Source organism: Pan paniscus, chromosome 10 (genome assembly GCF_029289425.2).
Source record: "Pan paniscus chromosome 10, NHGRI_mPanPan1-v2.0_pri, whole genome shotgun sequence".
Taxonomy (NCBI): Eukaryota; Metazoa; Chordata; class Mammalia; order Primates; family Hominidae; genus Pan; species Pan paniscus.
The window spans coordinates 69327776-69345322 of record NC_073259.2 but is presented as its reverse complement, the minus strand read 5'-3'; the positions used below and the strand labels follow the sequence as shown (position 1 = coordinate 69345322).

Below are 17547 nucleotides of genomic sequence, written 5' to 3'. Positions count from 1 at the left end.
TAGTGAAAGTGCCTTATGAACTGAAAGTGCTGCACATGTGTAAGCATTATTTTTATTACTGTGTTATTTGAAGTTAAACGTTACTAATTGCTCCCATTTCCACAGCTTTTATTTTAATAGATAGATTGATAACATTGGCAAGTGTTTGCTATTTACCTGATGCCATGTTAAGCACAATTTTACTCCTCACATCTCTAATAATATTAGTATTACTATTGTTAGCCCCATTCTACAGAGGAAAAAGTGAGGCCCCCAGACAGTAAGATAAGGCCCAGCTGTGAAGTGTTGATGCTGGATTATGAACTCAGCTTGACTCTCCAAAGTTTAAGCTCTTATTTACTGCATTCAACTGATGGATCGTAGCAAACACCCAACATCATAGAAGAAGGTGATAGTCTAGAACAGGGGTTGGCATGCTTCTTCTGTAAAGGGCAAGATAGTAAATATTTAGCCTTTCTATGCCAAATGATTTCTCTTGCAACCATTCAATTCTCTCATTGCAGTGCAAAAGCAGTCATAGACGATTTGTAAAGGAATGGGTGTGGCTGTGTTGCAATAAAATGTCATTTCTAGAAACAGGTGACAGGCTGGATTTGGCCTGCTGGCCATAGTTTGATGACCGTTGCTCTAGAAAATTCTGAGTTGTCCAACATGATAGTCGTTGGGCATGTGTGGCTGTAAATTCAGTTCCTCAGTTGCACTGGCCACATTTCAAGTACTCAATAGAAATATGTGGCTAGTAGCTACTGTATCAAACAGTGTAGAGAACATTTTCATCAACACAGAAAGTTCTATTGGAGAGCCCTGGTCTAGATCATCTTTGGAGGTGGGAGGTGGGGAAAATCTTTTTATCAGTAGCTGTGAGGACATGGAAGCTCTGAGTCCTGGCTTTACTTCTTATATCTGACTCTAAGTAAATCACATCATCTCCCATAGGCTCCGTTAATACACATATAAAATGGGGATAATACCCTCTGTACCATGTTGTTGTGAGAACTGAATGAGAAAATATGTGAAAGGTACTTTGTAATCTGTTAGCGGCTGCACAGACATAAGCCATTGTTAGGATTCTAATTGTTATGTAAAATGTGGCAGAATGTGTGGAGGAAGAATTTGGGTAGGTGCCTGAATTGACAGACGATGTTTTCTTTGAAATCACTCTTGGGGGAGACATTGAGATGATAGAGAATTATCAGAATAAGGAAATTTTATTATTTTTATGGTATTCTATTTTTTGGACCATAAAAACAGTAAACAAGGCAAATCTCAGCGTCTGTTCACCTTTCAGAGCTTGGAATTGCCTTTGTAATGCTTAACACCCTCAGGAAATGGACAAAACTGTCCAGATAGGGGCTGTGATGAAATTGGCAGGCAATAGTGACCTTCCTGAGGGAAATCAAAGGTTTATTTTTTGCCACATTCAAAGTTAAAAAGGATGGTGCCATCACACATCAAAGGTTCTAGTTCTTTCCTGATGATTCTCTTTCACAGGGGCCCCTTTTATACCACACAAGTCAAGAACAAAGCTCAATTCTGCCACAGAATGATCGACCAAGCCCTTGTCTGTGCAAATGGTTTTAACATCTCTGTGATTCCCAGGGCCTCCCTTCTCCCTGATTCTTCCTCCCTGTTGCTAGTCCCTGCCATAAATCACCCTTGCAGAAAAATGCCTTCTCTTCCCATGAGTCTGTCATCCCCTCTTGTCCCTCAGGGTGCTGGGAGCCAGGCTACCCTCTAGTTCTAGGCCAATCTACTGCTATCACTCACTTGAATATACAGAAGAGAAGGTTTCTTCCTGTTTAGCCTGGACACACCCTCCTGATTTCTGCCTATAACTAGGAGTTATGTTTTGTATCTATCCTTTCCCTATAGCTTTTTCTATGAGCCTATCTCACACGTCTCTACCTTCTTTCCTGTTTCCTTTCCGTTATTTTTCACACTACTTAAGTACTCCAACAATTCACTCCTCTGCTGTCCAGCGAACACTCACCTATCAGACTGGAATGAAGGTTCCTGTTCTTACACACAGCTGATGCCAGTGTATATTAGTTAAACCTTTAGGAAAGCAATTTGGAAATATTTGTCTAAATCCTTAAAAATCTGGTCAAACTCCTTTGAACCAGTAATTCCACCTCTAAGGAAGTATTTAACTAATTAGACATGCACTGAAAATTACTAAACAAAGATAATCATTATTGCATTATTTATACTACTAAGCAATTAGAAATAACCTAGTTGTCAACAATGGGAAAAGAATAAAACAAACACCAAATCTAGAAGCAGAAATAACATGTACTAAAATATTAACAGTGGTTAAGTCTGGATATCTCTGGGGTTAACGCTGGTTATCTCTGAAGTACCAATGATTTTACTTTTTTCTTTTGCCCTTTTTACTTTTTACAATATGCATATTATTATATAATCAGAAAGAGATTAAAAAAATGAAAGTTCCCATTCTTCCGGGCTGGTTATTATATATTCCTCTGTAGTATTCTCCTTCGAGCATTCAAAACGCACATTTACCAGCCAAGAGGTGTGTCCTTGGAGACAGCCACACAGGTCTTTCTCATATATACTTGAGAAGAGAAATCTAAGAGTTTGTTTTGGGGTCCTTTACGATGAACAGCCAGTTTGAAAGGGGAGGAATTAAAGCCAAATGCCCTGAGGAATAAGTTAGTCTGGTGTCAGCGAAGAGGATGTGGTTGCCATTTCTGCCATAAAATCCCTCTTGTTGTCATTATTGTCCTTACAGTGCCAAAGAAATGGCTCTCACGCCCACAAACCTAAATAACGAAATGTCTCTGCAGATGAAGATGGACTGCCAGGAACAACAGCTGACTAAGAAAAACAATGGCTTTTTCCAAAAGCTCAATGTGACTAAAGGTGCAATGCAGGAGTAAGTCAGAACTGAGCTTGCAGAAGCAATTTCTAGGGTCCCAAATGCAGACATTCTCGGGCCAGCGGTATGCAAATGATGAGATTTCCAGGTTCAGAGTCTAGGTTGACAGTCTTTGCTATAATTTATCTAATTTTAATCTCATGAATATTTACTGTAGTAGGCCTTATGAGAAGCTAAAGGGGCCCACCATCATAAACTGAGCAGATACAGATACCCATTTAAAAAAGTAATCTCAATTTGGGAAAATATGTGGATTGTTTTATGGCTTCATTATCTTCACTTGCTAAAGATCTAAGCCATTTAAAATACTTTCTGGCATAGAGGGAGTACAAACAGTGGTATAAACACATATATACATTTGCTAGTACGTGTTTAAAATGCATACTAGTTTAGCTATGATCAACACCTTTTTAACTAGGAAAACATTTTTAAGGTAAAAGATTTTCCAAGAATCCCTCATATGGCAAGAAAGCTATTATGATATCAAAGATGTTCTTAAATGCATTTATAATTTATTGAAGATAGTAGCATACGCATTTGTAAACTTTGGGCAGTTTTTCATATAAGCAATATTTATTCATTCTATCTAAATCTGTATAGATTCCAGGATCCCTTTCTAAGCAGATTAGATGTGAAGTGACTCAATACCCCCTCAACCCTGACAACACCTCCACCCTCTAGGTTCAAATCCCATAGACTTGGAACTACTTTTATAGACACATATCACACATTTATTGTGACCCATTCAAAAGCATATGAGAGGGAACATATAGGCTCTCTCCAGCAAAATATTAATAAGGGTGGTACTAATTAATTAAGCAAAATATTAAAGTGTGGTAGGGAATGGGCAAAGACTATCAACACACTTGTTTTAGAAAAGGAAATACAAATGAGTTTTATACACATAGGCAAAATACTCAACCTCACACATAAAATGAGACTAACACTAAATGAGATACCAGTTTAAACATACCAAGTTGGCAAGGATCAAAAACTTTAATAGGACATGGATTTAGACAAGGAGTGGGAAACAGGCACATTTTTGCTCGGAGTGAAAATTGATTCAACCTCTTTAAAGCATACTTTGCTAAAAATCTATCAAAATTTAGAATATACATATCTATTGACCTAGAAGTTCTACTTTTCGGGTTTTCCAGTAGATATGCTGTACACATACACAACAACCACATATAGCTGTGTAAGGATATTCATTCCAGCATTGTTTGTGATAGCAAATGATTGGAAACATTCTACCTATCTGTTAATAAAAAAACTGATTGGAAAATTATTTTACAGCCCCACAATGGAATACCATATTGCCATTTTAAAAACGAAGCAGCTCTGTATGTGCTAATATGAAATGGACTCCAAAATAGGTTATTAAATAAGAAATTCAAAGTGCTTTGATGTATACACAGAATGGAGTGTATAAATATCCTCCCATATATTTTAAAGGGTCTATTCTGTATAATATATATAATATATACACGCATACATGCATACATAAACATCTCTGCTTATTTATGCATAGCATCTCTGTTGAAAATAAAGAAGCTAGTAAACATTGTGAGGAGGACAGCTGGGGGGGTGGAGATCAAGAGGGCACTGTAGACCTACTCCTCTCTGCCCATTTAAACCACATAAGGTTTTTAAACTCCACTTTTTAAAACAGGATATTAATTTACTTATTTGTTGATTGTGCACACTCATTTATACATACATATGCACAGAACTGCAATTACTCTGGAATTTGGAATCTCACTGTTAATTTATGGATTCAGCCAATTATTATTTATCCAGCCCCTCTATTTCTACTTGTGAGATATACTGTGTGAGGTGTTATTCACACAGAAAGAACTCAGTACAAGGATAGCAGATGCTCCCTGGGGCTGGGGAAGATCTCAGTGTTCTCCCTTTAGAAAGGAGTAGGGCAGGCCCAAGCTCTGGCCCAAAGGCATAATAACAGCCTCTGTTTGGATTGTGTGGCTTGCAGTTTGCTAAAGGAAATTATCAAAGTGGACCACATCTTAGACAGATCGGATGATGAGGATGACATGTCCTCTGAAAACCCTCAAACTGACTTCCTTCACAAGGTAGACACTGAAAAATGGGTAAGAGAGACACTTAAATGACACAGTAGGTTGAAGAGAAGAACTTCACGCCACATATCTCAAACTGGTAAGAAAATATCTGAGGGTTTTCTTCTAATTGGTGCAGAACTTCAAAGCTTGAAATCAGGAGGGAGGCAGGGGATATGGCATTGTTCCCACTGGATGCTGCTGTTACCACATGAAGGACTTACTAGCCTTCCCATGCGAACAAAAAAGAAAAAAAAGTGAATTATATGTTATTTTTGTCCTCGGGAATTTATGAAATAACTGTGACATTTCTCACCTTCGAGCAAATCATCATATGACCAAATCACCATATGACCATACCCCCTCCTCACAGATTATCTTCCAATAGAATTCAGCTATTCACCCCTAATGCAGCCTCCAGGAGAGAATCCTTCTTCAGGCTTCTGGGACTCCAGGCCTTCAGTGGCTTGTAGCTACATAACTCCTGGTCTCTTGTCTTCATCCTCACATGGTCTTCTCTTTGTCTGTCTTCTCCTCCTCTGTCTCTCATTAGGATGTTTGTCATTGGATTTAGGAACCCATTCAAGTAATCTGAGAAGATCTTATATCAAGATTCTTAGTTTCATCTGCAAAGACTCTTTTTCCAAATAAGATAATATGCATGGAGTCCTAGTTCTGTATTAGGACATAGGCATTCCTTGTTTGGGACCACCACTTAACTCTCTATACTCTATAACCTTGGGCAAGTCACTAAATACAAATGGCCATGTGAGAATGAAAATAAATAATGCACATGAAACTAATTTGTAAAGAGTTACATGAATGTTAGTTATTTCTATTGACTTGGCCAGTAGTTTACACAGACATTTAAAAAAGAAACTGATCTATTCTCCCTCCTCCAAACTTTTCTCCTTCCAGTTTAAAAATAGTTCTGTGAAACACAGGAAATTCAGATCAAACTTCTTCAAAGGACAGAAGAAATATTTCATAAATAGTTACTAAAGAAGTGTTCAAGGATAAATCATTGTCGATTTTTGCATGCAGAGACTTGAAATAGCAGAACATGTCTTGGATGCTTTTCTAGAACAAGGCAAAGAATACAGAAACAAAAAAGTAAATTGTATTGATCAAACTCATAGAGTAGGCGTTTTTCCCCAAACTCTTTTTGATATGAAACAATTTAAAAGGTCAACTTAGAATTATGCAATGATTAACCATATTCCTACACCTGTATTTAAAAATCTTTCACATTTGTCACATTGGCTTTATCTTTGTGTATATAAATAGATGAAACTTTCTGAACCACTTAAAAGTAGGTCAAAGACAGCATGATATCTCATTCCTGTTTACTTCAGAAAGCGTCTCTAAAAATAAAACTTTCTCCTACAAAATACTGTTATCACATCTGGGAAAATTAGCATTAATATAATAATCTCAATTCTCTCAATATTCTAATTTCTTTAATTGTCCCCCAAATGTCTTTTACAGCCATATTTTTTAAACCAGCATCCCAAAAAGATCTATGCAATATGTTTGGTTTTCATATCTCTTTAGACTCTCTTAATATAGAATAGTCCTGCCACCTTTTCTTTTTTATGACATTGATTTTTTTTAAGAGACCAGAACAGTCATCTAATTTGAGTGGAGTTTTGGAGTCCATGGTCAGATGGAATTCGATTACTCATCAGGACTGAAAAGAGCTCTCCATGTGGACACTGATTCTCTCCATGCCCCTGCCTCAGCCTTCCTCTGTAGGCAGAGCAGAAGGGCATGTCTGCTTAGCTTACAGATGCATCAGAAAGCTCCAGTCTCAGAGAGGACTATGTGCTTGACCCCAGCAAAGGCGGATTGGGTAGGGCTGGAAGAACCACCACATCTTGTAGTAACCTTTTGTTCTGCTTTGCTTCCATCATCATCTTTACCAGGGTATGTTGGAGCTAGAGGCTGAGCATGACCAGGACCTGAGTAAACAGGATAAGCAAGAAACAGATGTTGATGAGGACCCTCAAGCGTCTACATCTCTGCAGTTTTCAAAGAAGAACCTCCTTGAACTGTAAGTCTTGACACATGCAAGACAGAGCATTTAATAATGTGTGGAGGGGAAAATAGAATTTAAGCAGATAACTTAGGGAAAGTCTGGAAGATTTAAAATCCATACATGTCTTGAACCATAAAGCAGTCCTGTGCATAGGTAACTACCTACATGATCTAGCAATAATGTGGTGTAAGGACATTTTAGGGATGTAGACAGAGCATGGGAAAAAAGAAAGAGCAAACTCTTCTTTGAGGCCTGAAATTAACATATATTTAAACCTTCTCAGATAATTTTCTAGATAGGAAAACCATAATTATCATTAAGAGTATGTTGTTAAGCCCTTGTGGATCTTTTCCCTATTGTATACCTCTCCTCCCCCAGAATGATGTAACCACTATCTTAATATCAATATTTAATATTCATTCCACACAGTGAAATTAAAAATATATCTTTTTTTATTAAACATAAAATATGCTTTGTTTTATAGAGTCTTTAAAGATCTGTTAAAGTGGATATCAAATAAATACCCAAACTTCTTTTCTTGAGGCTTGTGTGCCCACCTGGCCCATTTTGGTGACAAGGAAGACTAAACAGATCAACTTGCTATTCAAAGGAAGAGCATTTCAGGCTATGTGAATTGTTTCCCATTTTCTGCTTTGAAAATGATCACCATAATATTTCCGCAGATGTCTGAAGGGCATGTTCCTCAAGCTAAACTACTGGAACACAAAGATAGGTCTCCAGGTGAAAGAACTTGGAGCTGATTACATAGACGGAATGGAGAAAATTGACAATATTATTAAAAAAAAAAATGTAACAGAAAACACAGTGAAGAGGTAATTGTAGGGTGTTGGGGTTGGTCATAAAATAGCAGAAAGTTTCATAGCTTTAAAAATTTAAGAAACTTTGGGCTTAAGATGATAAAGTCTTTAGGCCATAGGTATACTTTCTTGGATGAAATATCTGTTTATCTTTTGATCATTTAAAAAATTGGGTTGCTGGGTTGTTATTTATGGGTTGGTTTGTTCTTGCTTTTCTAGTTCCTTGTGGCACATTGTTGGATTGTTTATTTGAAATCTTTCTACTTTTTTGATGTGGGTGTTTATTGCTGTAAACTTACCTCTTTGTCAGGCTTTTGATGTCTCTGATAAATTGCGGTAGGTTGTTTGTTTTCATTTGTCTCAAGCAATTTTAATTTCTTCCCTAATTTCTTCCTTGACCCAATGGTCATTCAGGAGCATGTTGTTTAATTTCCATACATTTCTATATTTTCCAAAGTTCCTCTTGGTATTGATTTCTAGTTTTATTCCAGTGTAATCTGAGAAGATACTTGATATGATTGCAATGTTTTAAAATTTGTTAAGACTCGTATTGTGGCCTAACATATGGTCTATCCCAGAGAATGTTCCTTGTGCTGATGAGAAGAAGGTGTATTCTGCAGCTGTTGCATTAAATGTTCTGTAAATGTCTGTTAGATCCATTTAGTCCAAAGTGCAGTTTAAATCCAATGTTTCTTTGTTAATTTTTTGGCTAGATGATATGTCCAATGCTGTGAGTCTGACATTAAAGTCCCCAACTGTTATTGTACTGAAGTCTGTCTCTCCCTTTAGATCTAGTAATATTTGCTTTATATATCTGGGTGCTCCAGTGTTGGATGCATATATATTTAGAATTGTTATATCCTCTTGTTAAATTGATCCTTTTGTCATTATATAATACCCTCCTTTGTCTTTTTTTATAGTTTTTGACTTAAAGTCTGTTCTAAGTATAGCCACTCCTGCTTGCTTTTGATTTCTATTTGCATGAAATATTTTTTCAATTTCTTCACTTTCAGTCTACATGTGTCTTTACAGCGAAGTGAGTTTCTTTTAGGCAGCATATAATTGGGTCATTTAAAAAATCAATTCAACCACTCTATATCTTTTAAATGGGTAATGTAATCCATTTATATTCAAGGTTATTATTGATAAGTAAGGACTTATTCCTGTCATTTTGTTAATTGTTTTCTGGTTGTTTTGTATATCCTTATTTCTTTCTCTCTTATTGTTTATAATTGCAGTTTGATGGTTTTCTGTAGTGGTAATGTTTGACTTTTGTCTCTTTCTCATTTGTATATCTATTCTATCAGTGAATTTGGTACTTTTGTGAGTTTTCATGTTTGTAGATTTTGTTCTTTCACTTCCAGATGTAGGATTTCTTTAAGCATTTCTTGTGGTGATGAATTATCTCACTTTTTCCTGGTCTGGGAACAACTTTATTTCTCTTTCATTTTTTGAAAGATAGTTTTGCTGGGTATAGTATTCTTGGCTGTCAGTTTTGTTTTTTTTTTCCTCTCAGCACTTTGAATATATCATCCCATTCTCTCCTTGCCTATAAGATTTCTGCTGAGAAACCTGCTGTTAGTCTGATGGGGATTCCCTTATATGTGACTTGACACTTTTCTTTTGCTGTTTTTAGAATTCTCTCTTTGTCTTTGATTTTGACAGTTTGCCTGTCATGAGCCTTGGAGAATACTTTTTTGATACAAATCTATTTGGGGTTCTTTGTGTTTTCTGTATTTGAATGTCTATCTCTTGCAAGACTTTGGAAGTTTTTAGCTATTATTTCATTAAATTATTTTTAATGCCTTTGCCCACTTATTCTCTATCTGGAACTCCTAATATCCAAATATTTTGTTTCCTTATGGTGTCCCAAATGTCAGGTAGGGCTTTCTTCATTCTTTTTCATTCTTTTTTTTTTTTTTTTTTTTTTTTTGGCTGATTGGGTTATTTCAAAACACTTGTCTTCAAAGTTTAGAAATGTTTTCTTCTGCTTGATCTAGTCTATTATTTAAGCTCTTTATTATATTTTTATTTCATTCATTGAATTCTTCAGTCTCAGAATTTGTTTGACTCAGATTATGAATTGTTTTCTTGACTTCTTTGTATTGCTTACCTGTGTTCTCTTATATCTCACTGATTTTCTTTAGTATCAATACTTTGAATTCTTTTTCAGGCATTTCATAGATTCCCTTTTCATTGGGATGTTACTGGAGAATTATTGCACTCCTTTGGAGATGTCATGTTTCCTTCCTTTTTCATGTTTCTTTGGTTCTTACATTGATATCTATACATCTGGTGTAATAGTCACTTCTTCCAATTTTATGCATTGGCTTTCATAGGGAAAGATTAGGTTTTCCTAAAGCTGTATTTATAGTGTTAGTTGGGTAGGGTGCTTTGGCTTTGATTATTGGTGGGTGGGCATACTAGTGTAGTCTCTACATGATTTCTTTGGTTGTAATCAGCGTCAGTGGTATCTGTAAGTTCGTCAGTGGCTTAGGCTGTGCTTATTTGTGGAGGCTGTGGCAAACTTTACTGGGGACAGTTACCCTAGGCAGATTGGTCCTCAAGTGCTAGTGGTGGTGGCAGCAGGGTGGGAGTGCCTGTCCTCAGGTCCCCATGCAGCATATGCATGCACCAGTGGTGGTTAGTCTGGGTGGGCCAGATCTTTGGCTTCTAGGCAGCTTGCTTGATTGCTGACAGTGGCAGCAGTGGCTGAGAAGGTGGGTCCTCATGTCCCTGGGCACTGTGTGTGGCACTGACAGTGGCAATAGTAGCAGCAGGCCAATCCTTGGATTCCCAGGCAGCATGTGCACATTGCCAGCAGTGATGGCAGTGAGCTGGGGGGGCCAGTCCTCAGGTCCCTAAGAGTCATGCATGGGTAGATACCAGTGATGGTGGCAGCTGTAGGCTGGGCAGGCTGGTCCCTAAGCCCCCAGGAAACACACATAGGTGCAGGCAGCAGGAAGGGTGGGCCTATCACCAGGCCCTTGAACAATGTACATAGGCAGTGGCAGTGGGCAGGGCCCATCCTCAGGCCCACAGAAGGCAAGTGTTGGTACCAGCCATGATAGGCAGGGCAGGTTGATCCTGAGGTTCCCAAATGATGTGTGGCAGGCACTGGTGCTGGCAACATGGGGGGCGGGCCTGTCCTCAAACTCCTCAATGATGCACACAAGTCCCCAGTGCTATTGATGGTGGCAGTGGCAGGGTGGACCTGTCCTCAGGCCCTCAGATGCATGAATGACTGCCAATAATGGCAGGCAGAGTGAGTTGATTACCAGGCTCCTGGATAGCATGCTCAGGCAGCAGTAGGGGTGGGTTGAACAGGACTGTTGTCAGGCCCCTTGATAGTGTATGTGGGTGTCAGTGGCTATGGGTGGAGCAAGTCAGTCCCCAGGCCCCTAGGCAGTGCAGCAATAGAATACCAGCAGTGGTGCTGATAAGTGGGATGGGCCTGTCATCAGGTCCCCTGATGGTGTGCATGGGCTGGCAGAGGCAGGCCTGGTTGGCTGATATCTGGGCCCCTGGATAGTGTGCTCTGGTGCCAACAGTGATGGCAGTGGGTGGGGTAGGCTGCTCCTCAGGCCCCTGGGTGGTATGCACAGGTGCCAGTAGTGGCTAGTGGGTGCACCTGTCATCTGGCCCCAGGATGGTGCTCAGGTGGGCCAGTCCCCAGGCCTCCTGAAGGTGTGTGCAGCTGCAAGGCAGCCCTGCTGCTGGAGGCTCCAGGGTTGCTGTCTGTATTTGTCAGGGTTCTCTAAAGAGACAGCACCAATAGGATATATCCATAGCTATAGCTGCATTAGTTTATTAGGGAGAACTGGCTCATATGATGACATGGTGATATGGTTTGGCTGTGTCCCCGCCCAAATCTCATCTTGAATTGCAGCTTCCATAATTCCCGTGTGTTGTGGGAGGGACCCAGTGGGAGGTAATTGAATCATGGGAGCGGGTATTTCCTGTGCTTTTCTTGTGATAGTGAATAAGTTCACAAGATCTGATCATTTTATAAAAGGGAGTTCCCCTACACAAGCCCTCTCTTGCCTGCCACCATGTAAGACGTCCCTTTGCTCTTCCTTCATCTTCCACCATGATTGTGAGGCTTCCCCAGCCATGTGGGACTGTGAGTCCATTAAAAAGTCTTTCCTTCATAAATTATGCAGTCTCACATATGTCTTTACTAGCAGCATGAGAACAGACTAATACACATGGTGAAGTCCCACGATACGCTGTCTGGAAGCTGGGGAAAGAGAGAAGCCAGTAGCATGGCTCAGTCCAAGTCCAAAAGCCTCAAAACCAGGGAAGCCAACAGCATAGCCCTCAGTCTGTGGCTGCAGGCCCAAGAGCCCCTGGAAAGCAACTGGTGCAAGTCCCACAATCCAAAGGCCAAAGAACCTGGAGGCTGATATCCAAGGGCAAAAGGAGAGGAAGCAAGTGTCCAGCATGGCACAGGAAGAGAGAGAGAGTGAGCAGACTCAGAAAACAAGCTGCTTCTTCCCCTTTTCTGCCTGCCTTGTTCCAGCTGTGCTGGCAGCCGATTGGATGGTGTCCACCCACACTGAGGGTGGGTCTTCCTCTCCCAGTCCACTGACTCAAATGTCAATCTCCTCCGGCAACACCCTCACAGACACACCCAGGAACAATGGCTCCTCAGGCCCCTGGGTGGCATGCACAGGTGCCAGTAGTGGCTAGTGGAGTGGACTTCCCAGCCATCTAAGCATCCCTTAATCCAGTCAAGTTGACATCTAGTATTAACTATCACAAGTCAACCCCTTGTCAACTTGGCACTCATATGGTTTGGATGTCTGTCCCCACCCAATCTCATTTTGAAATGTGATCTCCTATGTTGGAGGTGGGCCTAGTGGGAGGTGTCTAAGTCACAGGGGCAGATCCCTCATGAATGGCTTGGTGCTGTCCTCAGGATAATGAGTGAGTTCTTGATCGGAGTTGACATGAGATCTGGTTGTTTAAAAGAATGTGGCACCTCTCCCCCCGACCTCTCTCTTGCTCCTGCTCTCACCATGTGATACGCTGGCTACCCTTCATCTTCCACCATGATTGTAAGCTTCCTGAGGCCCTTACCTGGAGCCAAGCAGATATTGGTGCCATACCTGTACAGCTTACAGAACCATAGGCCAAAATATACCTCTTTTCTTTATAAATTACCTGGTCTCAGGTATTTCTTTATAGCAATGCAAGAACAGACTAACACACTGTCAGTGGCAGAGACTCCTTGCTCTGGGAAGCCCAAACTTTGGCTCCCTTTGTCCTTGGGGCAGCCTTCCTTACCCTGTTCCCTGGGTGTAATACACTGCTTGAGCTAGAGTGCTGGGGACCTGACTGCATGCTGGATTCAGTTGGCATGGTGATACTGCAGCTCTGGGTGCACGTAGAGGGATGTTGGCAGGGCTTCAGGGATGTGGAAATGCAGGGGCTATTGGGCCCCAGGGCAGGAGGTAGTCTGTGGCTGCTGGGCTCTCAAAATGGTGCCGTGCTGCAGTTGCTTTGGTCTCAGTGGGTGTGTAAGACCCCTGACAAACTTTGTCTGAAACAGTTATCACATGGACTCCAGACAGCTCCCTATACTGGTCTCAGGGCCTGCAAAGGCCGAGGAACTCTCCTGTGTCTAGGATTGCAGAAGTTGAATGTGGACCACTAGGGATCTCTTACCTTTTCCCTCTAATGGAGAGTTCCTTCTGGAGGGGTATTGCCCTACAATTTTCTTTTCTTGTAATGTCTAGTTTTAATATCAGAATAACACTTGCCATGTAGAAAACCATTAAGATTTTCCCCGGACCTGTTTGGTTTTCTGGCTAAGTTTGTGTAGAAGTGGTATAATTTCTTCCTTAAATGTGGGATTGGATTCACCAGGGAAGCTGTATTGCCTGGAAATTTCTTTGTGGTAAGGTTTTTAATTAAAAATTTAATTTATGAATTTTATTTTGTATCTATTAATTTCTTTAATAGATGTAATAGGGCTATTCAGGATATATTGCTAAAGATATTAAGTTGATTGTACCTTTCAAACCATGTGCCCATTTTATCAAAGTTGTCAAAGATATTGACATAAAGTTATCCGTAACATTCCCTTATTATATGATGTCTTTAGCATCTGTATTGATGTCCCCTCACTTATTCCTGAAATTGAATATTTGTGTCTTCTTTTCTTTTTGTTGTATCAGTCTGGATAGAGATCTATACATTTTTTGGTTTGCTAAAAGACCCAGCTTTTGATTTCATTGGGTTTTTTGCTATTGTTTTTCTGGCTTTTTGAAAATTTTCATTTGATTGTGCTTTTTTTTATTATTATTATGTCCTTTCTTCTGCTGACTTTAGGCTTATGTTGCTATCCTCTTTCTAATTTCATGAGGTGAACTTTGGGTCATTGATTTGAGATCTCTTGTCTTTTTCTATTATAATGATCAGTTAGTGCTCTGCACTTCCCTGTAAGCACTGTTTCCACTGCATCAAACTGATTTTTATATATTGTGTTTTCATTTTCAATCAGCTCAGAATACATTCTAATGTCCCTTTTGATCTCTCCTTTGACCCATGGATTATTTTTATATATGTAAATATATTTTAATGTTTTATATTTTGAGATGGAGTCTCGCTTCATCTCCATCAGCCCAAGCTGGAGTGCAATAGCATGATCTTGGCTCACTGCAGCCTCTGCCTCCCGGGTTCAAGCATTTCTCCTGCTCAGCCTCTCGAGCAGCTGGGATTACAGGCATTCGCCACCATGCCTGGCGGATTTTTATATTTTTGGTAGAGGCAGGGTTCCAGCACGTTGGCCAGGCTGGTCTTGAACTCCTGACCTCAGGTGATCTGCCCACATTGGCCTACCAAAGTGCTTGGATTACAGGCATGAGCCACCACACCCGGCCAACCCATGGATTATTTAAAGTATGTTTTAGTTTCCAGGTATGTAGAGATCTTCCAGATACCGTTCTCTTACTGACTTCTCAGTTAAGTCCATTGTGACCAAAGAACAAATTTTATGTTACTTGACTCCTTTTAATTTTTTTCTTTTTTGAGACAAGGTCTCGCTCTGTTGCCCAGGCTGGAGTGCAGTGGCACAATCACAGCTCACTGCTCAACCTCCCAGGCTCAAGCAATCCTTCCACCTCTGCTTCCCTAGTAGTTGGGACTGCAGGTGCACACCACCAGGCCCAGCTAATTTTTGTATTTTTTGTAGAGACAAAGTTTCGCCATGTGGCCCAGGCTAGCCTTGGACTTCTGGCCTCAAGCAATCCTCCCTTCTTGACCTCCCAAAGCGCTGGGATTACTGGTGTTAACCACCGTGCCCAGCCAACTCCTTTTAAATGTATTGAGACTTGTTCTATGGCTCTGAATATGGTCTATCTTGGTAAATGATATGTGTGCAATACAATAGTAGAATGTGTATTCTACTATTGTTTGAGTAGAGTAGTCTACAAATATCAATCAGGTCAGGTTGGTTGATAGTGTTATCCAAGTCTTCCAGGTACTTATGGATTTTCTCTCTACTTCTATAGATGATCAATAGAGGAGTGTTGAAATCTCCAACTGTAACTTTAGATATGTCTATTTCTCCTTGCAGAGCTATCAGTTTTTGCTTCATGTACTATGAGGCTCTGGTTTTAGTTGCATGAATGTTAGGACTGTTATGTCTTTTTGAAGAATTGATCCCTTTATCATTATAAATGATTTCTTTATCCTTCTCTTTGTTTTTTTTCTTTTTCGAGACAGTCTTGCTCTGTCACCCAGGCTGGCGTGCAGTGGTGTGATCATAGTTCACTGCAGCCTTGAACTCCTGGGCTCAAGCGGTCCTCCCACCTAAAGCTTCCTGAGTAGCTGGGACCACAGGTGTGCACCATGATGCCCAGCTAATTTTTGAAACTTGTGTGTAGGTAAAGACAAGGTCTCGCTTTGTTGCCCAGGCTGGTCTCCAACTCCTGGCCTCAAGCAATCCCCCTGCATGAGCCTCCTAAAGTGCTGAGATTATAGGCGTGAGCCGCTATGCCCATCCTTTTTCATTGTTTTTTAAAAATAGTTAATTTGGCTTAAATAGAATGATTCTTAAACTATCACTATCTGCCTTCAAGTAATATTTTACCTCTTACATATGCTGTACTTCTATGTCTGTTCTCCCGGCCTTTGCACTACTGTTGGCGTACATCTTACTTCTGTACTGAATATAAGCCCATGATACGTCAGGGGTTTTTGTTTTGTTTTGTTTTTTACTTTAAATGATTAACTATTGTTTAAGCTGATTTTTTAAAGTAAGAAAAAAATTGTTTATATTTACACACATATTTACTATTACCAGTGCTCTTCATTCATTTGTATGCATACAATCTATATCTGGCATCATTTTCCTCTTGTTGAAGGGCTTTTAAAAACTATTTTCTGTGGCCAGGCATGGTGGCTCACACCTGTAATCCCAGCACTTTGGGAGGTCAAGGTGGGTGGATCACCTGAGGTCAGGAGTTGGAGACCATCCTGGCCAACATGGTGAAACCCCGTCTCTACTAAAAATAAAAAAATTAGCTGGGCGCCTGTAATCCCCGCTGCTCGGGAGGTTGAGGCAGGAAGATTGCTTGAACCCAGGAGGCAGAGGTTGTAGTGAGCCGAGATCACTCCACTGCACTCCAGCCTGGGCAACAGTGCAAGACTCTCAAAAACAAAAAACAAAAACCCAAAACTATCTTCTGTGATACAGTTCTACTGGGGATGTGTTCTTTTAGCTTTTTATGTCTGAAAAAAAGCATTCATTTTGTAAAGATAGTTTTGCAGAGTATATAATTATATACTGACATTTTTTTCTCAGTACTTTAAAGATGCTGTTGAAATCTGGTTTGCGTTGTGCCTGACAAGAAGTTGGCTGTCATTCTCTTCCATATTTTTCTACAAATAAAATTTTCCTTGCTCTATTCCCAGCTGTTTTCAAAATTTTTAAAAAATCTGGCCAACATGGTAAAACCCCATCTCTACTAAAAATACAAAAATTAGCTGGGTGTGGTAGCATGTGCCTGTAGTCCCAGCTACTCAGGAGGCTGAGGCAGGAGAATTGCTTGAATCCAGGAGGTGGAGGCTGCAGTGAGCCAAGATCGCGCCATTGCACTCCAGCCTGGCGACAGAGTAAGACTCCGTCTCAAAAAAAAAAAAAAAAAAAAAAAATATATATATATATATATATATAGTTTTTAATCATTTTTATATGATCGACCTTCATGTAGTTTTCTTAATTTTTCTTTTGTTAAGTTCCGTTGTGCCTTATGGCTCTGCAAGTTTGTAGTTTAAATTTGGAAAATTTGAGCCATTATTTCTTTAAACATTTTTTTCTGTTCCCTCATCTCACCATCAAGGATTTTAATTACATGTGTCTTAGGCCACTTTAGGTTGTCTCATAACCCATAACTCACTGATGTTCTGGGCTTTTTTTTTCTCTAACTCTTTTGTTTCTGTGTTTCATTTCAGACTTTCTATCACTATATCTTAAAATTCACTAATCTTTTGGTTCTGCGGTATCTGATATAACATTAATCCCCTCCAGTGTATTTTTCATCTCAGACACTGTAGTTTGTGTCTATAGAAGTTTGATCTGGGTCTTTTTTCTATCTTTCATATCTCTCCTAAATGTACTCATGTTTTTCTCTACCTTCTTGGACAATAAAATATAGTTACAACTTTTAAAATAACCTTATCTACTAATTCTATCATCTAATCATT

At 39.8% G+C, this 17547-nt stretch overlaps 1 protein-coding gene across 1 annotated transcript in view; it reads left to right on the top strand.

Annotated features, from left to right (window-relative positions):
- The first annotated feature begins 2762 nt into the window (after nucleotides 1-2762).
- The window catches only part of SMCO2 (single-pass membrane protein with coiled-coil domains 2), a 34921-nt gene continuing 20136 nt past the window's right edge, over nucleotides 2763-17547 (top strand). Inside the window, 4 exon segments of the mRNA XM_003828908.6 lie at nucleotides 2763-2896; nucleotides 4893-4992; nucleotides 6903-7030; nucleotides 7699-7848. Coding sequence (XP_003828956.2) covers nucleotides 2763-2896; nucleotides 4893-4992; nucleotides 6903-7030; nucleotides 7699-7848 — 512 coding nt within the window.